The 17,929-nt window shown below is 35.0% G+C and overlaps 1 protein-coding gene across 1 annotated transcript in view; it reads left to right on the forward strand.

The window, feature by feature from the left end:
• RIT2 (Ras like without CAAX 2) overlaps window positions 1-17,929 on the forward strand; it is a 407,637-nt gene that overhangs the window by 189,920 nt on the left and 199,788 nt on the right. Inside the window, exon 4 of the mRNA XM_023207637.1 lies at window positions 9,417-9,608. Within this exon, the coding sequence (XP_023063405.1) occupies window positions 9,417-9,608 (192 nt within the window). The remainder of the gene's footprint in view (window positions 1-9,416; window positions 9,609-17,929) is intronic.

A 17,929-nucleotide genomic window follows, 5' to 3' on the forward strand; every position in this document is an offset into this window, starting at 1 on the left:
TAGCCAGGATGCTCTCGATCTCCTGACCTCGTGATCCGCCCGTCTCGGCCTCCCAAAGTGCTGGGATTACAGGCTGGAGCCACCGCGCCCGGCCTACAAATGTATTTTTTAAAGAGAGAAAGATATTGACTGACTTGGGAACAAAACATTTTGCTGATTTTGATGGTACAGGCATGTCCCTTAACAATATAAATTTTAAAACTTTTTTCTACCAATTTTCTTAAAAGATTTATCTAGGATGATTTTCCTTATTAGTACTCACGAACTCCTTTACTGTTAGGAGCTTGCTTATTATGTCTGTGTTCCAGAATACATACATTGTCATAGAGTTAACACATCAAAATATTTTTCTAAATGGCATTTATTTGTTCAAATGGCAGCAATTTAGTTGAATTTTTTAACGTTAAAAATCTATCAAGCAATATAAGTGCAACATAAGTGTTAAAAACACTTTAAGCATAGATGTTGTCCTCTAATTAATGTTTAACATTTGCTTGGTGACACAAGTCTAATTCCTTGAATAAAAAGAAAATAAGAAAGATATAATGAATTGCTAATTTTTTAAGTTGATAAGTGATGAAAATATACAAAAAATAATTCTCAATAAAGGCTGGGTTTGTTAGGTATGGGTTCACAAAAAAAAAAAAAAAAAACAAAAACAAAAAAACAAATAACAAAAAAAAAACCAGGAAGAATATAATCGACTTAGAAGCATGCACAGGATTCAGATCACAGCAAAGGAAAGAAAGCTACCCATGTGATGTAGAAGGGATTAGAAAACTGGACTTTCTGAGCTGGCTGTGTTTTAATTAGCTATGAGAAAATGATATCATCACTACCTTTCTGGGCTCTGATTTTCTCATCTGCAAAGTAAAAAGTTTGCATCTGATAATCACTACATTCTTGATTCCCTAAAAAAGGTTCAAGTATGAGGAATAATGTTCATGAAAGCACAGTGCTAAGAGAGACAACTTTTATGATCAGGCCATGAGAGAAGTGACCCCATTAGAGAGGGCATATTCAGTATTAACTGGAGATAAAGCTTGATTGGTAGCATGATATCAGATTATATAGGGTCTTAAAATCAGGCTGATGAGTATAGATTTGATGTGAAAGTAAATGTGCAACCACTGGACCTTTGGAGACAGAAGAGCTGCAGAATAAATGCAGTACTTAAAGAAGAGTAATCAGATAGTGAAATGGGTGGATTTCCCCCCATTGATGGATTGATTGGAAAAGGGAGACCCTGGGGTTAGAGCAGCCACTCAGGAGGTATAACTAAGCTGGAGGATGAAGTATATCCAGCACTTTATGATGGTCAAGAACCTTGTGATCTCTTCGTGGTTGTACTTCTGATGTCATAGAGGACAAACATCTGCTCCAATAATCACTTTCCTCATTTGTATGATGAGGGAGTGCTGGCCTGTCAATACAACTCTAAAATTTTATAATTCTCTGGAGACAAATTATTCTTTATATTGCAAAACAAGATTATTTGGTTTTTACCGAAGGAAGAACCAAATAGTAATTTATTTTTTATTTAGTATTTAGAAACATGAATTTCATTGTGGATGGTGAAGCTTTTTTAGAGAAAGCATGTGTGGGTATGTGTGTGCATGAATCCCATATCATTTTTCTTATTTGTCGTAGTATCCTATCAGGTACTCTCAATCAATTAGCAACTGCAACTTTGTCATGTGGATTTTCTTATTTCACTCTATTTTTCTTGAGATCATCCTTTCAGTATCACATTGCGAATGACTAAACTGCGGTAGATGAAATCCTTTCACAACACAGTTATGCTGACTTCTTCCAAGATTCATTCCTATAGGTTTTATCAGCAGGAAAACAGCTCCCAGTATGAGTGACCTCCAGGATAAACAGGAAGCCAGCTGTGATTAGAAATATCTTTTAGTGGATTTGTACCACCCAGAGGCGATCATGAAACTTTAAATCTTTGACAAAATACAAGTCAAATAGAAGGAGGAAAGGCAAACAGACTTCTATGGGAAAGACATTTTGGTGCAAAATTTGATCCAAATACAGTAAGATTCCTCCTTCCTCTTCCCTTCTTAGTGTAAGACAAATGACTAATGCTAGACAATGAAATAAGGAACATTAACTTGCTTTATAGTTGCTGTGGATTTCAATGGGATATAGGTTTATCTAAAAGTTAAACTAGACCTGGCCTTACATGTACAGGAATGAATAAGTAACTAAAAGCTTTATCCATTTAGTTTAAGGATTTGATTCCCTTTCCCTTTTATCTTCATCCTCCTGCCTCCAATCCTCACTCCCTTTAAAGTGCATATCATCCAGGGAATAGTAACATATTTTAAAACATTTAGCTTGAAGTAAGTAATTAACCAAGTGATAATATAATTATCTGTTGGGCTTTGATCCAGGCACTGTCCCTAGTGCTTTGGAGAATATGATGCTCAGGTAGGTTAGAGTCTAGTGATGGGAATGAGAGTAAAACACATGTAATTACAATAAAAGAAAGAGGCATAAGTGCCAAAATCTAAGGACAGTTCAGTACTGAGCATGCCTGGCAAAAGCGAACAAAACTAGAAGAAAGCTGTCAAAAACCATTTCTATAAAATCTCCTTTAAAATAGATAAAATACTTCAAATGGAGGCAAAGCTCCAGCTCTCAAAAGGAAGGGACAAAAAGAATTTGTCCCCCCAAAATGATCCAGACTAATTGATTTGTGCCCTATTTCCAACTCACATATTCAATCCAAAAGGCTTGTCCACTGAGTCTGTCACAACTACCCCATTTAGATTCTAATCTTTCACCTAAGCCATATTTCCAGTTATCTATGGATAGTTCCATTTGGATGTCTAATATTAACTCTAACTAGACAAGTAGAACTCTGTGTGGGACATGATGGCTCTTAAGTTATTTACTTTCTCAATCAGCTGATCTCTGTCATTACAATCACCAGATCCAGGGCTACAAAAACTGGAACCATATTTAATTTAATTTAATTCTTTCTTTCCTTGGTGAGGCAGTGGTATCAATGTGTCTCTGATTTTCTATTTGATAGCTCCAGGACTACGGCCATCTCATTTAATATCTCTATACTTTTTTATATATATATATCTAATGTGAGATATGTTTTTCATGTCATTTTTTCATAATTCCTTTCTCTCCATTTTTCTTTATTGTGACCTCTCATTCAAAAATTTTCCCCCCTTTTCTTTCTCCTTTTGTGAAACCTCACCTCAGAATTACTGTGAAAGCCTTCATGGTTTTCTCCCTGCTCTCAATGGCCCTTTCCTCCACTGTGACTCTCGCCATTGCCAAACCAATCCTACTAAAATAAGGCTGCCTGCTTGTTACTTTTCTCCTGACAAAAATCTCCTGAGTTCTAGTTCCCCTCACATGTGCTCCTGGCTGTTATTTTGTGCTAATCTCATTGCAATGGGACTGACTTCATGAGCCGGCAATTGCTGCAGCTGCCCAGGGTCCCAAGCCCAGAAGTGCATTGCACTTGTTTTAATGTATTACTCTTGCTGTCTTGAAATTCTTAATTATTTTTTGAACAAGTAGCCTCACATTTTCATTTTTGCATGGGGATCTACAAATTATGCAGCTATTCCTGCATTACAACCTTAATGCTTATTCAAATTGTATTTAGTTAAGAGTTTTCCAGGAGCCATCATTATAGTTGGATTCCAAGTACCCTTCAAGCCTCCAGTTTCAATGCCAACAACTAAACTAAAAATATTTTAAACATCATTATCAATTATTACACACTAATCATTTTCTACAGAATACTTTTCTATTATCTTACTTGAAACTTCCATCAGTATTATTGAGTATGACCATGAAATGTTTGACAAGGCTTACATTGAAAAACACAATCACAGATTAGTCTTAGAGAACCTGATACTGCAGATCTAGTTGGGTTGACACTGGGGGTGTTGTCTCTTATCTCAACCCCAAGAAGAGAAATTGCCTTCAGCTCTCAGTGCTTAGGGGACATTTGTGTCAAATTAATATGTTGTTATTGATAACAAAAGTGATATAGTTGATCATGTTTTCATTGTAGCTTGGGTTGTTTAGATGTTCAGAGTCAAATTGTAAATCAAACTCTGTCTCCTCACTCTATCCTGGTTCTGATGCTCTAATTTTTATTTGTCATATATATATATAATGACATACATGACATATATGTGACAATATATGACAAATATATATATGACAAAAAATATATATCTCCATATTTTAGTTTTATTATATGTATTTATTTTACCAATCTCAAATCTTACACAACTGTCATATATAAGTGCTCAATAAATATTTGATGAATGAGGCACAGCACAAGCAGTATTCCATGATAAAATGCATTCCTAAAAATATGTATCAAATACCAAAAAACAAATGATAGGTTATCTTCTCTGAAAACTGTAAAATGGTGTTTGTTAATTATATTTTGACTTTTAGGCACAATCTTTGACCTCACATTATCGGCATTTATAAAAGCTGTTTGTTCATTTTCATTTCAATTGACATAACCACTTTAAGGCATCAGATTGAGACTGAGAAACCACCACTCCTACTTATTGCAATCCTTTTGCTTTGCATAAATTATAGTAAATTTATGATACCTAGACTTGAATCCTGTAGAATTGTTTCTATACTTTCATTAAAAAGATGCAAATAAAAGAAACAGCAATCACATGATTCTGTGCTATGCCACCCTCCAAAAATTCAGCTATTGAAGGCTAAGCAAGTCCTACATGATTAACTACTATGCATATGATGAATTTGGACTATGAAAGGCTATTTAAGAGTGAGAATATATAATCTTTGGAAGTGAGGTTACCTGAAAGTTGAGGAGTTCTGTACAAATAATAAAGTTAAGGAAGAACATCACATCCTTTTCCCTACCAGGCCCTCTTTGCCTTCCCTCTGAAAACTGTTCCTGCCATTTTCTCAACCCCAAGGTTCATTTATTATTATTCTTAATTATTATTCATTCAATTTATCTTGGCTTGGTTGTGTTTCTCCTACCACTTGGTACAGTGTTAAGTGTATGACTGACTGACTTTTTAATTTACTTTTTTTTTTTCCATAAGGAGAACAAATATGGACATGTGGTTCATTAAAGAGGTGGCCAAAAGGGATTCAGATCAATATATGTAATGCTATCTGTGTGCCCTTACTGGGAGTGGTTAATAAGCTGGTCTGAATATAGTGCTAGTGCTTTTTGAATATAGTGAAGCATTCGTATCTTTGTAGTACTGCTACTTGAATGCAATGGGGAGCTGGCCCAGTTCCTACATTTTCTAATACCTGCTTAAAATTCTTACCCTGATAATTAAGAAGCTGGAATATGAGATTCATCAAAAATTCTGTATTCATTTTCTGAATATAGAAAAATTATCACACAATTTTAATACAAGGGAGTATATCAAAGGCAACTGATCAAACTGGAATGCTGTACTCAGAATAGCTCTGAAAATATTAGAAATGCTTGTATTTGTAGCATTTTATTCAAAGGGTCTGTTACATAAATATGTTGCTACTTATAGATAGCAGATGGAATCTAGAAATGTTCCTGAATAATTAACCAACAAGTTTCATTTATAGCAGGAAGCAAATGAAGACGGTATTAACATTCAGGATACACCAAACAGAAAGTATAGGGATCTTTAATTCATGGATGAATGAAGGCGGAAGCAACATGTTGAACACAGCATTTTTCCTTTTAAAGTGATTTCCTTATCATATATTATTAAGTTAATACATAGTAAAGAGATTTTGTTCAAATCTCTGGGTCCCATCAGCCTCTACTGCATCTTCTAGTAACACACACACACACACACACACACCACACACACACAGAAACTTGTGTACATGTTGTGTAAAGAGTTGGTATAGAAAAGGTCATCTAAGATAAAACATCCCCCCCATTCATTATGATAGCCTCTTTACATTTGTTTTATTGGTGGAAAGATTTTCTGTTTGGGAAAAAAAAAAGCTTAATACTTTTCTGATGAAGCTTATATAAAAAGCACTGCTACATTTATATTTAATGCAGCTAAAAGAGGATTTCATGCCTGTTCTCCCAGTGAAAGTTTCTATTTTGCCAGATTTGTACCAGAGATAATAATAGGCTTGATTTGTATTGTATTTAAAAAATTCATCAAAGCATTTTCACATCTCTTCTCTCATTTGAGCTTTTCTACTGCCCTGTAAGACTGGTTAAGTGTATGTCCTAATCCATCTTTAACAAAACGGGAAATTGAGGCACAGAGAGGTTATGTGACATGTCAGAAGACATGCTCTAAGTAACAGTCCTAGAGGTCATGCACTCTGACTACCTTTCTCTGCTTCCAGGATATAAAGACCACTCTAGAGCATACATTCAGTTATGTATTCCTACAGATAGGTGCAAAACAAAAATCGTCCAAATTGTAAAGTATGCTGGAACTTTATACCTAGAGATTCCAATTTAGATCAGATGTTATTCCTTGACATATCTATTTGTAATGTGATATGTGTGCAACTTTGAATCTGGTTAACAAGCACTGTTGGACCTTTATTCATTCAATCATCCAATATTCTCTGTGAATTTTGCCTTCTGTAATTTGCTTATCTTCCTAACAGGTTGTTACGCTTTATCAAATTTGTTAGTCTTCTTTATGGCATATTTTTGTTGAAGTCGTCAAATGTATTGCTCTTTTTCTTATGTCTCACATAGAAATATATTCCTTCAGTTCAAATTTAAGAAACAATCTACAATTGAACAACAAAAAGAACCAACCCCCTTCAAAGAAAACTACTACATTCTTCACAACAAAATAAAATCAATTTGTAGAAGACAATATATAAATGAATATAAAACACAGGACATGTTGCTCATAACACATAAATAATAAATACAAATAAAAGGAACATGATGTTTCAATTCTACAGTTTGCAAAAGTAGAACAATTTGCTAAGCAGTATCATTGAAAATGAGGATAAATAGTCACATTTATATAACATTGGAGAAAGTATTGTTGACACAATGTCTTTGGCATTGAGATTGGCAATATTTCTCAAAAATAAAATATGTGTTCCTTTTTGGTCTAGAAATACTGTTTCTCAGGTATAGATAAATCTGTGCAATGTTTAAGAATATATATATCATAGTATTTTCTATAATAAGAATAAAAGGAGGCCATCTAAATGCCTGTTCATAGATAAGTAGCTAAATTAATTATGGTACATGTATAAAAAGAATTATGATGTCTCTATAAAAAAGAATAAGCAATATTTATATATACTTATATAGAATAGTTTCCAAGGTATAGTAGGGCTATTACATTTTAATTAAAGATATATATGTTGTTTCCCATTGAGTTTAGAATGATATATAAAGGAAGAAGGAACATGTATATGCTTGTATGTACACAGACAGTAGTGTAAAGTTAAAGAAGCTATTAACTGATGCATTTGAAAAGGAAAACTAGAAGTTTGAGGTGGGAAGAAAACTAAATTGGTACTAGATACATCTGTACCATTTAAATATTTTGCTAATATTTATATTTGTTAATTTTCAAAAAGGACTAGACGATTGAAAATCAAAAACTTTAGTACTGAAAATAATAATTGGAAAAGAGCATAAACTTTAAATTGTAAAATAGATCTTTTCCAGTTTAGCTTGCATTTGTATTATTTTAATCATACACAACTGATATAACAGATCTAATTATGTTTTCCTAAAGATCAAACATATTTCCAAGATGATCCTATCATTTCTTTTCCAAAGAAATGTAATTATGAGTTTGAGAAACATCAGTTATCATTTTCAGTCCATACTTCTCTAGTCAAGTCCTGTCAATTATGGAGTTTTGATTCAGACATAGGGTTTCAAAATCAGAGTATGTCAGAACTATGAAGGATCTCAGATATTTTATTACTCAATCGTGGTTCAGGAATGAAACGTGGATGTTTTATCCAATAGAATCCAATAGAATGTTTTCTTCTCCCAAATTAGTACATTTCACTCACATAGTGAAATTTAGGATTGAGTTAAAATAAAATTTAATGCTAAGTAATTTGATACAGTGAGAGTCAGGTAACATGAGTTTTTTGAACCAACTCTATATCATGTTGTTGTCGGTCTTTGGACAAGTCTCTTGTCCTGTCTGTGATCCAGTTCTTGCAACTTAGAAATGACTGCTGAAACTGATGCAAACACTGTTTGCATTTATTCCATATTTACTGAAAATGATTGGTGAAATTCACTTATTAACTCAGGAATTTATTAACTTTATCAGTCTCTGGACTTGCAACCACCCTAGTTTTCCAACGTTCCTGGATCTACGTAAATGCTCCCATCTTTCAAGCTAGCTTAAATCAAAATAACATTTATTTAAACAATTACTCTGAGTAGGGCATTTTGTGAGTTCTTATAAACATTTTGCTAGGTAAAGAAGTCCCATTTTCTCAAATTCTTCAAACACAGTTAAAACTCACCAAAACTTTTATTTCTTTGATTACTTATAGCACAAATTGTCCAAGTCACAATATGCTCTTTTGTTCTTTTATTGCTTATTTCACAGACAGAAGTTAAGTTTTATATTTTCCATTGCTTCTATCTAATTAGCCATGGCCATTTTAACAGTAGTTTCAGAATAAAAGTGAAAAAAAACAGATATTTTAGACTTAAAGGAACTTTCCAAATTGTAATTCAGACCAAATATTGAATTTTCAGTCACTGAGAAGTTGTAGTTGAAAGAAGATGAAAGAGTCAGCCGAATGTAGAAATTGATCCATCCCTCAGCAATCTAGATCCTTCTGTTTATGTACCTTCATGAGGCAAATCTAACACCCAAATAAGTAACTGGATCTGGAATAATCAATGCTAATAACTTTTTCCATTCATAAGGAAGACCAAGGTCTAACTCTAATTCATTTTCATATTTTTGAGTAGAAAAATTTGTTCCCCCAGATTCCTTGGCAGACTTATGGCAAATCCCCCATACAAACTTACTTTCATTTACAAAGTGAAGCCAACTTCCTTAGATTATATATTTTTTTCTTCAATGTTTCTAGAAAAGAAAATTGGTTCCAAAAATATCTGAAATATGTAATTTAAAGAATATCTAGCCTGGGTTCAAATAAACTTAATGATTGGAGTATAAACATTTAGATTCATTTTTTTAAAGTGTGGTCATTACAAATTAAAAAAATATATATATCTTTATACAATCCCTAAGAGTCCATGAGTAAAAATTGCTGTTTAATATGTTTTTCTAAGATCTCATAAATGAAATCTCCTATGATTAAATATCAATTTTCTTAATTGTTTAAAACATTCAAATTTCATAATGATTACATTTAAACCTCATATTAATTATCTATATTGACAGCCCATAACTAATTTTTTTTTTTTTTTTTTTTTTTTCCTGCAGGCAGAATTCACAGCCATGCGGGAGCAGTACATGCGAGGTGGGGAAGGCTTTATTATCTGCTACTCCGTCACTGACCGTCAGTCATTTCAGGAGGCTGCCAAGTTTAAAGAGCTCATTTTTCAGGTCCGCCATACCTATGAAATTCCCCTGGTGTTGGTGGGTAACAAAATTGACCTGGAACAGTTCCGCCAGGTGAGTGCCAATTTTATCTGGTAGCTTCTGTCTTTTGCTCTGAGAATACATAGTACAAAATATGGCTGCTTTCCAAGGTTCACATCGAGAATTATGAGAAAGAAATTATGCACATGATTTTTCTAACAAGTCATGATGGTCACATGGTAAGTTGTGTTGGCCTCCATAATATATTTGACCACATATGCTATTTTGTAGAGTGTCCTTGCTAGTGCCTCATCCCCTAGGATCTGGGATTATATACTGTATACAGTAGAAATGATTCTTGTTGACTTCTGAAGTGTGGCCTTAAGAGTTCTGCAGTTTCTGCCATTGTCACTTGAACTGCTCACCCTTGAGTACAAGTCAAGAAGCCCAAGCTAGCCATGAGGAGATAGTCATGTGGACAAAGTGAGATTCAGGCTCACAGCTGTCCCTGCCAAGACACTACACATGTGGGCAAAGACACTTTGCATGTTTCAGCACTGGCCACCATATAACTGTAACCTCATAAGATAGCAAGCCAATCCACATGGAACAGGAAATCTCCCAGGTAAGCCTTGTCTGGATTGTGACCTAGAGAATCAGTGGCAAATAAAACGAAATTATTTATGCTACCATGTTTTGGGGGTAATTTTTCATGCAACAATAGATGATCAGAACAGAATCTTTCCCTCCTTCCAGAATTAGAAGAAGCCACTACTTCTCAGGTTGCATCAGAAATTACTCTTATATACCATCCATTTCCTTCAGGCTGCATCTGCTATATCAATATGATCAATAGACAGTCTCAAAACTTCTCCAAACAAACAAAATTGATAAGGAAGAAACTATGTCTAGCTTAGATTGAGATTCATTACCATAACTTACATAGTTCATTCATTATATTTTATTCTCATCTGGTCAGACACTACTTCTTGGGCAATAACAGACGACCGAACTATGATGTCTTCCTCCCTGAGATCTCAAGATAGTAATGATAAATCAGTTGCCCTGGTTCAAGAATCAGGCAAATCATATCACAGTTCCACTCGCATGACTCACATTGTACAAAGTAATATTACTGAGAAGTGGCATGCAAATCAAATTTTTGTAAATCTAATTCTGTAAATTGAGTTGCTTTGTTACAAATTGAGATGCTTCATCTTTCTTTTCACTGACCTTAAGTTTGAACTGGCTTTTAATAGTTCATGTTATTCCAGTTAATGATTTATTGTTAGCCTATTTAAAGTAGTCAACTAGTAAAACCTTTTACTAATGTAGGAATCTTCACTAAAACAAATAGTTGTCTCCTATCTTAAGGATATTATAAATATGGATTTTCATGCCTAATACGTTTTAAGTTTTCTTAAATTGAAAAGATCTCATACAGAGTCCATGTTTACAAGTTGATGTTTAACAGGGAACGTATTTCTATGATTTAGTGCAATGCATTTTTGTGGTGACATTGTTGTATATTCTACTTGAGAATCTAAGCATCATAAATGGCAGCTAATTATTGTTTTAGGAACTATACTATTTGTTCATCTCTTCTGCAACTGTTCTGCTGTCTTACTTTGCTGTTTCTCTTTCTCCAAAGACATGTTCAGCATAATATGGTTGCATTTCTATGGGTTAGAATTCAAGTTTATCTCATCAGTTAAATATGAATCTATTCTTAGCTACTTGGCACAAAGGAAGAAAGTTGGAGGCTTGGTAGCTGAACCTTTCCTATACTCCTCTGAAGAGTGCTAGTGCTTTACTTTTCTTAGGACCTCTAGGAACTAGCGTGACAAAGCACCCTAAATGTACCATCAAGTGAACATATGCCCATTTTGTTGCACTTCTAAGAATTCCTGGAGCACAAAAACCTCTGATTGGGTTTCAGTTAGAAAAGCTACAAGTGACTGTGAAAAACTAGTGAATTTGAAAACATTCAGGTAACATTTTTTCAGGCGAAAAATCAACTAAACTTTCTCTACAATGATTACTCTTCATGACTCCAAAGCTGGCTGACATTTACTTTTCCCTCCCTCTCCAGGCCCTGTCTTACCAGGCTCAAAGGTGATCCTTAGGATCTCACAAAGGCATGTTTATCAGAACCCCTATCCCAGCCTGGATAATTAGCTGCTCCTTTCAGATTAGCAGTGAAGTGAATCACAAGCATTACAAATGTCACTGAAATAAAAACCCAGGAAAAGATATTAAGATGTGTAACTGCAGATTTGATAGTCTTTTCCTTGTAGATAAAAGCAAGTACTGTAAACAAGATAGTCACAGAAAGTGCAAAAACCATGAAAACACAAATTGCAATCTTTGTAAAAATGTTCGTGTACCACTGTCTCCAATAATGAAATGTTGATGTAAAAATTTGGCTTCTGGCTGTGGTTGTGATAGCAGTAATTATTCTTAAAACTGCAGAGTGTTTTTTTCTTAGCAAGATTATTTTAATTCGTACTTTATTTTAATCTTGTAACTGCCCTGTGTATTTATAAGCCAATCATTTGAAGAATGAGGACATCTGACAAATGAATATATTGATAGCAATTGACTTTACTAAACTATTGCAGCTAGTGACAAAATTAAGACTAAAACACTATCACATTGTATTCTTTTGGTTCATCAGTATTTGAAAAGTTACGTCTCTGTTTCTTCATTTAAAAAAAAAAGCAAACTCAAAGAAAAATAAAGATACTGACACCTAGATGTTTTGCAGCTCAGAAGAATTCTGTAAGGATTCCTAGAGTGATAAAGTTAAACTCTGAAAGGTGAAATTACGCTGGTGCTATTGTTTAGTGGTGAGAGGCAAAGGAGTAGGATTCTCACTAAGCAACTCTTATTCCTTATCACCCTACACTGAAAGAGTTTTGAAAGGAAAGAATTCTGATGGTTGAAGCTGCTTCTTTTCATATTTGGTAAGAATAGGTGCCTGTATTCTTAATGCATTTTGGGAAATCCCAGGGCCCTTTCTAAAAAAGATAAAAAATAAAGAGACAATGAGTTTTAGTGTATTTTGTGTTTATCATTATTCACCTCCTTGAGCTTTAATGTGGAAGGACTCAAATGATAGTATTTAATCTGTGATCAATATTCATTTTGATGGTGATATTACTGAGGATACATTTAGTGTTTTCAAGGCTCTGTACTGGGCACGTTAACACATAAGATTTTATTTAATCCTCACCACAAGACCAGGAAGTAGTCTCCTTTATACCTATTTACATATGAGTGAGCTGAATCTCTAATACATTCAATAACTTGTTCAAGGTCACATAGGTAGTTAGAGTTGAGAGACAAAACCCAGTGTGTTCTGGCTTAAAATCTCACTATGTCTTATGGTTGGCCTACAAACCATCATCATTTTATCATGAATTTATTTTTTATGTCAGCTTCAAGATACTAGCATGCATCTCAGAGCAATAGCATCTTATGGACAAGGAGGAGCAGGAAGAATCAGGATAATAATTCTTGGGGTTTGGAGTGGGCAGTTCCAGGCCATGGACAAGCCAGTAATAGCCCAAAGTTGGTTTCCTTACCCTTTTGGTGTGGGGAAAAATAAAGGTAAGGAAATGGGTTTCAAAATTACTGGAAAGTTCTGTTTTATAACAGCCAAAAAATTCTGTCCAAAGTTTATCCAGGCTATTCTAAAGCCTGTCTTAATTCCTGAACAACATGAGGGCCTTGAGCTCCCGTGGTCTTTGTCCCTATTCATGCAGGCTTCTGTCTTCCCACTGGAGAGCAGAAGGAAATAATCCCCGATTTCTCTTTTTCCAAAACCCTGACCGGCTGTGTAAAGTAGAAGTAGGCTATGAATGAAGTAAATTTCAGGGATTTGCGAGCTAGATTAGAAAGTTTTACGTCAATTGCAGACCACAGACTTTTTCTTTTTTTGAGATGGATTCTCGCTTTGTCACCCAGGCTGGAGTGCAGTGGCGCAATCTCTGCTCATGGCAATTTCCACCTCTCAGGTTCAGGTTCACCTCCTGCCTCAGTCTCCCAGTAGCTGGGATTACAGGTGCCCACCAACATGCCCAGATAATTTTTGTATTTTTAGTAGAGATGGGGTTTCACTATGTTGGCCAGGCTGGTCTCCAGTAATGACCTCAGGTGATCCACCTCAGGTGATCCGCCCGCCTCAGCCACCCGAAGTGCTGGGATTACAGGCGTGAGCCACAGGGCCTGGCCAAATTGTTTTATCCTGAACATAGACAAACCTTTTGGTCCCAACAGCCTAATTGCAGCTTAATTCTCAGCTTTAGGCCTTGAAACTGTGCTTCCCACAGTCTACATAACTCTTGAAGTACCGAGTTGAAATCATGAAAGGCCTTTATTTATTCTTTAGTGAGATATCTAATTAAAATAGTTTCTTTACATAAGGGGTATTTGGAATTGTGAGAATTAGGAATTACTGGATTTAAAAAAGCATAATATCTGTTTAGAGTTATATCAAGCATCTACTTATATTTGGAGAATGGTGATGGTTTTGGAATATAGTAAAGCAATGAGTAATCCAGTCCCTGTCCTCAAGAGCTTTCTATTCTCCTCAGGATCTGTGCATATGATGTAGGGAGAAAGCTCCCTTAAACAACACAGGTAAATGTTGAACAATATGGCACAATCCATAAGTGCAATGCTTTTTGAAAACCAGGAAAGACCCATGTGGGTAGCACATTTGAAGAACAAAGATAATGAATGAATATCTTGACCAAGTAAGAAAGATAAGGTGAATGGTGACAGTTATTTTAGGAAGGACTGAAAAGAATCAATCTAGGCTGGAAGGAAGAAACCTTGGGTCTTATGAGTGTACACAGGCAGTAGAGCGATCAGTGGGAAACTTGGAAGATCAGTCTGCCTGGTACACACATATCAAGCATCCTAAGCATAATTTCATAGTGTCTCCCTTGAAGACACATTTAATCAAAGACAAAGCATAAATATGTAGCAGAGCATATTGGATATAGTATAATGCGGTAATTAATTGCAAATACCACTCAAATTTAAAAAATGAAAGAGTGGTGCTTCATTATCTTTCATTTTCAGTACACTGGAAAATTTATATAAACATATTTTCTAAATGATGAGGGCTTAGTTTTTGAAGAGAAAAAATGTTCAGTAATTTACTCATTATTTTGGGATACTCAAATTCAATTAACTATTCATTAGCCCTATTTATCTTTTCCATAGCATTTTATTATATGTTATTTAATAAAATAAATGTGAATGTATTAACTCCATTTGAGACAGAAAACAAAACAAAGTAAAACTTAGAGTTTCACATGATTTATCCAAACTGGTTGGTTGTAGAACTGGAATTTGAGTTACCTTAGCTTACACATATATGTTTTCACTACTGTCATTTTTTAAACGTAATTAATTTTCCTAATGGGTAACAAGCACTCTTTTAGAATCTGGGAGTACACAGATGAACTTGACAGCTAAAATCTCTATAGGTAATAACATGAAGTTACAGTGGAGGAGACAGATAATGAACAATTTGAGTATGGGTACGTGTATGCTAACTGCACAATGCAAAAATGATACTAGGAATAAAATTATACATACTCAAATATGCATGCATACATATACACGTTTGCACAATTCTGAGCAGTGAAAAGAGCAAAGGAGAAAAATGAAGCAAGGGAAGGAGTTGGCATGTGGAGTGTAAGAATCAGAGCTGTATTTTCTCTAGGGTGGTCAAGATGATCTCTCTGAAAAGATGGCATTGAGCACAACTCCACAGTGTGGGGAGGATTTGGATGAAGAGCATTTCAGATAGAACAAACAGCACTTGCAAAATCTTCATGGCTGGATTTAGCTTAGCATGTTTGAGAGCCGTAATAGCTGGTGAGGAGACAGGGTCAGGTTATATAGAGCTTGCAAGTTCTTCGGTAAGAATGCAGATTTTATTTAGGTGTGAACAATTGTTTAAAACATTTGAGCAGAATTGTGGTATGAATACATTTCTATTAAGTCAGTCTTGACGTTGAGTGGAGCAACCATGAAGCAGTGAGATGCATTTGGAGGCTCTTTCAGTCATCAGAATGAGAAATGATGGTAGCTTGAGTGAAAGGGATAGTGTTAACTGTTCACGAATTCCATACTCATACTGCACACTGACAGGATGGCAAGTGACAAGATTATAGTGAGGTTTAGAGACCTTTCATGTAGCAACAAAATCTTCTACATTCCTCAGTGACACCTGAGGTCATCACTGCATTATCACAATCCAGTGGGTGTCCATGATGGAATCCTCATGACATTGTTAAGAAATGTACGCAGCATACAGAAACTAACAGATTATGTAATTGAAAGAATCAGATAGTCCTGGGTTTGAATTGTTACTCAGATGATTTCTGTGTCCTTGGACAAATCAGTAACAGACACAAGATATGTACCTAAGTTCTTCAGAGAAGTACTTCCTGCCCAGCACAGGGGTGGGAAGATATAATTCATAGATAACTTCCAGCCATTAAGTGCTTAAAGGGTCAGCCCCAGCTACATAGAGCCTCCTTGCCTGATGTCACACCCTTTCTGGGGAAACTCATTTCAAGTTAAGTGTGGGCATATATTTCCAGCCATTTCAGTCCAATGTGAGATACTGACAGGCAAATCTTGCTAGAGAGCCCCCACTAGTTTGGTAAAGACGCTGTTGGGCTTGCATGAACGTTCAACTTCTCTCTCTGCTCAACCCTGCCTCCTTCTCCTTCCTTTCACAAATGTTGATTCCTAATAAACATCTTGCGCTTCAGACTCTGTCTCGGTGTCTACTTCTGTAAAATAGGATGATAATATCTCTGTCATAGTTTTTTTGGGTGGGACAGATGAGATAATGTCAATAGGTTATCTAGCACGGTATATGTCACAGAGCAGCGCCTCAATAAATACTGAGTGCTACTATCGCTGTCGCTTCTCTGGATTATTGCAATAGTCTTTGGGTTATTACTCTTCTAATACGCTCTCTTACAAATTAGAAAGTAGCTAATCAAGTGCATATGAATTGTGTGAAAAGTAAGAGTAACTAATCTGGGTGAAGGCTCAGGGAGTTTTCTGATATAGGCTTCAGCACATGGATTTTGCAAAATTAATTTTGAAATTGTTTCCCAACTTTTCAGCTGTAAAACAGAGTAGCAATTCTTTAATAACTGAAATCTGCCTAGGAGAGCCTTGAAGAAATCACTGCTTTTTTGCGTAGTTTATGAGCTAAGTAAAGGCGAGTAATCTGGAGCTAGAGAACAGACACATACAAAAGATTACTGGCCATTCCAGAAAACCTAAACTAATTTTTAAATGTGTGGAAAAACTCATCTTGGACGAAAACTGTGGTTCTTAAAATGTTGTCCTGAAACCAGAAGAGATAGTACCACCTGTGATCTTCATTAGAAATGCAAATTATCAGGCCCTATCCAAGTTCTGATAAATCAGAAACACTGTGGGTAGGGCACAGCAATCTATTTTAACAAATTGTCTGGGTGATTCTAGAGTATAGTATGCTAAAGTTAGAGAGCCAGTGGGCTAGAATATAAAATGAAGTACATGAAGGATAATTTTATATGGGGACACTATAAGAGCATAGAACCTACAAGTGTTTTAAAGGCCTTAAATGAAATATTTGAGACCTGAAAGAAAAAATATATATACACATACAGTGTAATATATACATAATATGTGTGTGTATATATATTACATATGCACATATATACAAACATATGTATATATACACATGCATGTATACAAATGTTTAAAATATAAAATAATTTTAAACATAAAAATTAACTAATGCTTATATTAAAAACAACAATGTTGAAAGTGTTACAGATTCAATCTAGTTTTCCAGGCAGATTTGTCATTTAGAAAAATCTAAATTTCATTGTTTATATTGCACATCTACACCTAAATAGACTTCTACTTGATAGTTTCATGTTCCATTGGAACAGAGCGTGTGTTTCCTCAGATTGAACTGACATTGTAACTGTTTGCTTTCCCTCTTTATTTAAATTGTCTTACACTGAATTGTTTGGTTTTCATGGATCATTGACTGCATTTGTAAAATTGACAAGCCAGAAAAGGCTTTGGGAAATAAGCTTGTTTCTTTTTAAGGAAAAGAAAAAAAGCAAAGCTGTTGGGGAATTGGATTGGTTCCTTGAAATGAAATCTAGTATTGCAATACCACTCTTAACTAATCTTTTGTAATTTTTAAAACCAATCACTTGAGATGCCAAAAAGGAAATAAATACTGAGTGGGTAAAGTTTTTTAAATTTTTTATGACCCTGTCTAAGATTTCAGGTCTCTATTCCCTTTCCTAGGTATCCTTGCCTGCCCAAACCCTAACATTTGTGGAAAATTTCCTCAACACTCAGCAGTC

This window comes from Piliocolobus tephrosceles, chromosome 18 (assembly GCF_002776525.5).
Source record: "Piliocolobus tephrosceles isolate RC106 chromosome 18, ASM277652v3, whole genome shotgun sequence".
Taxonomy (NCBI): Eukaryota; Metazoa; Chordata; class Mammalia; order Primates; family Cercopithecidae; genus Piliocolobus; species Piliocolobus tephrosceles.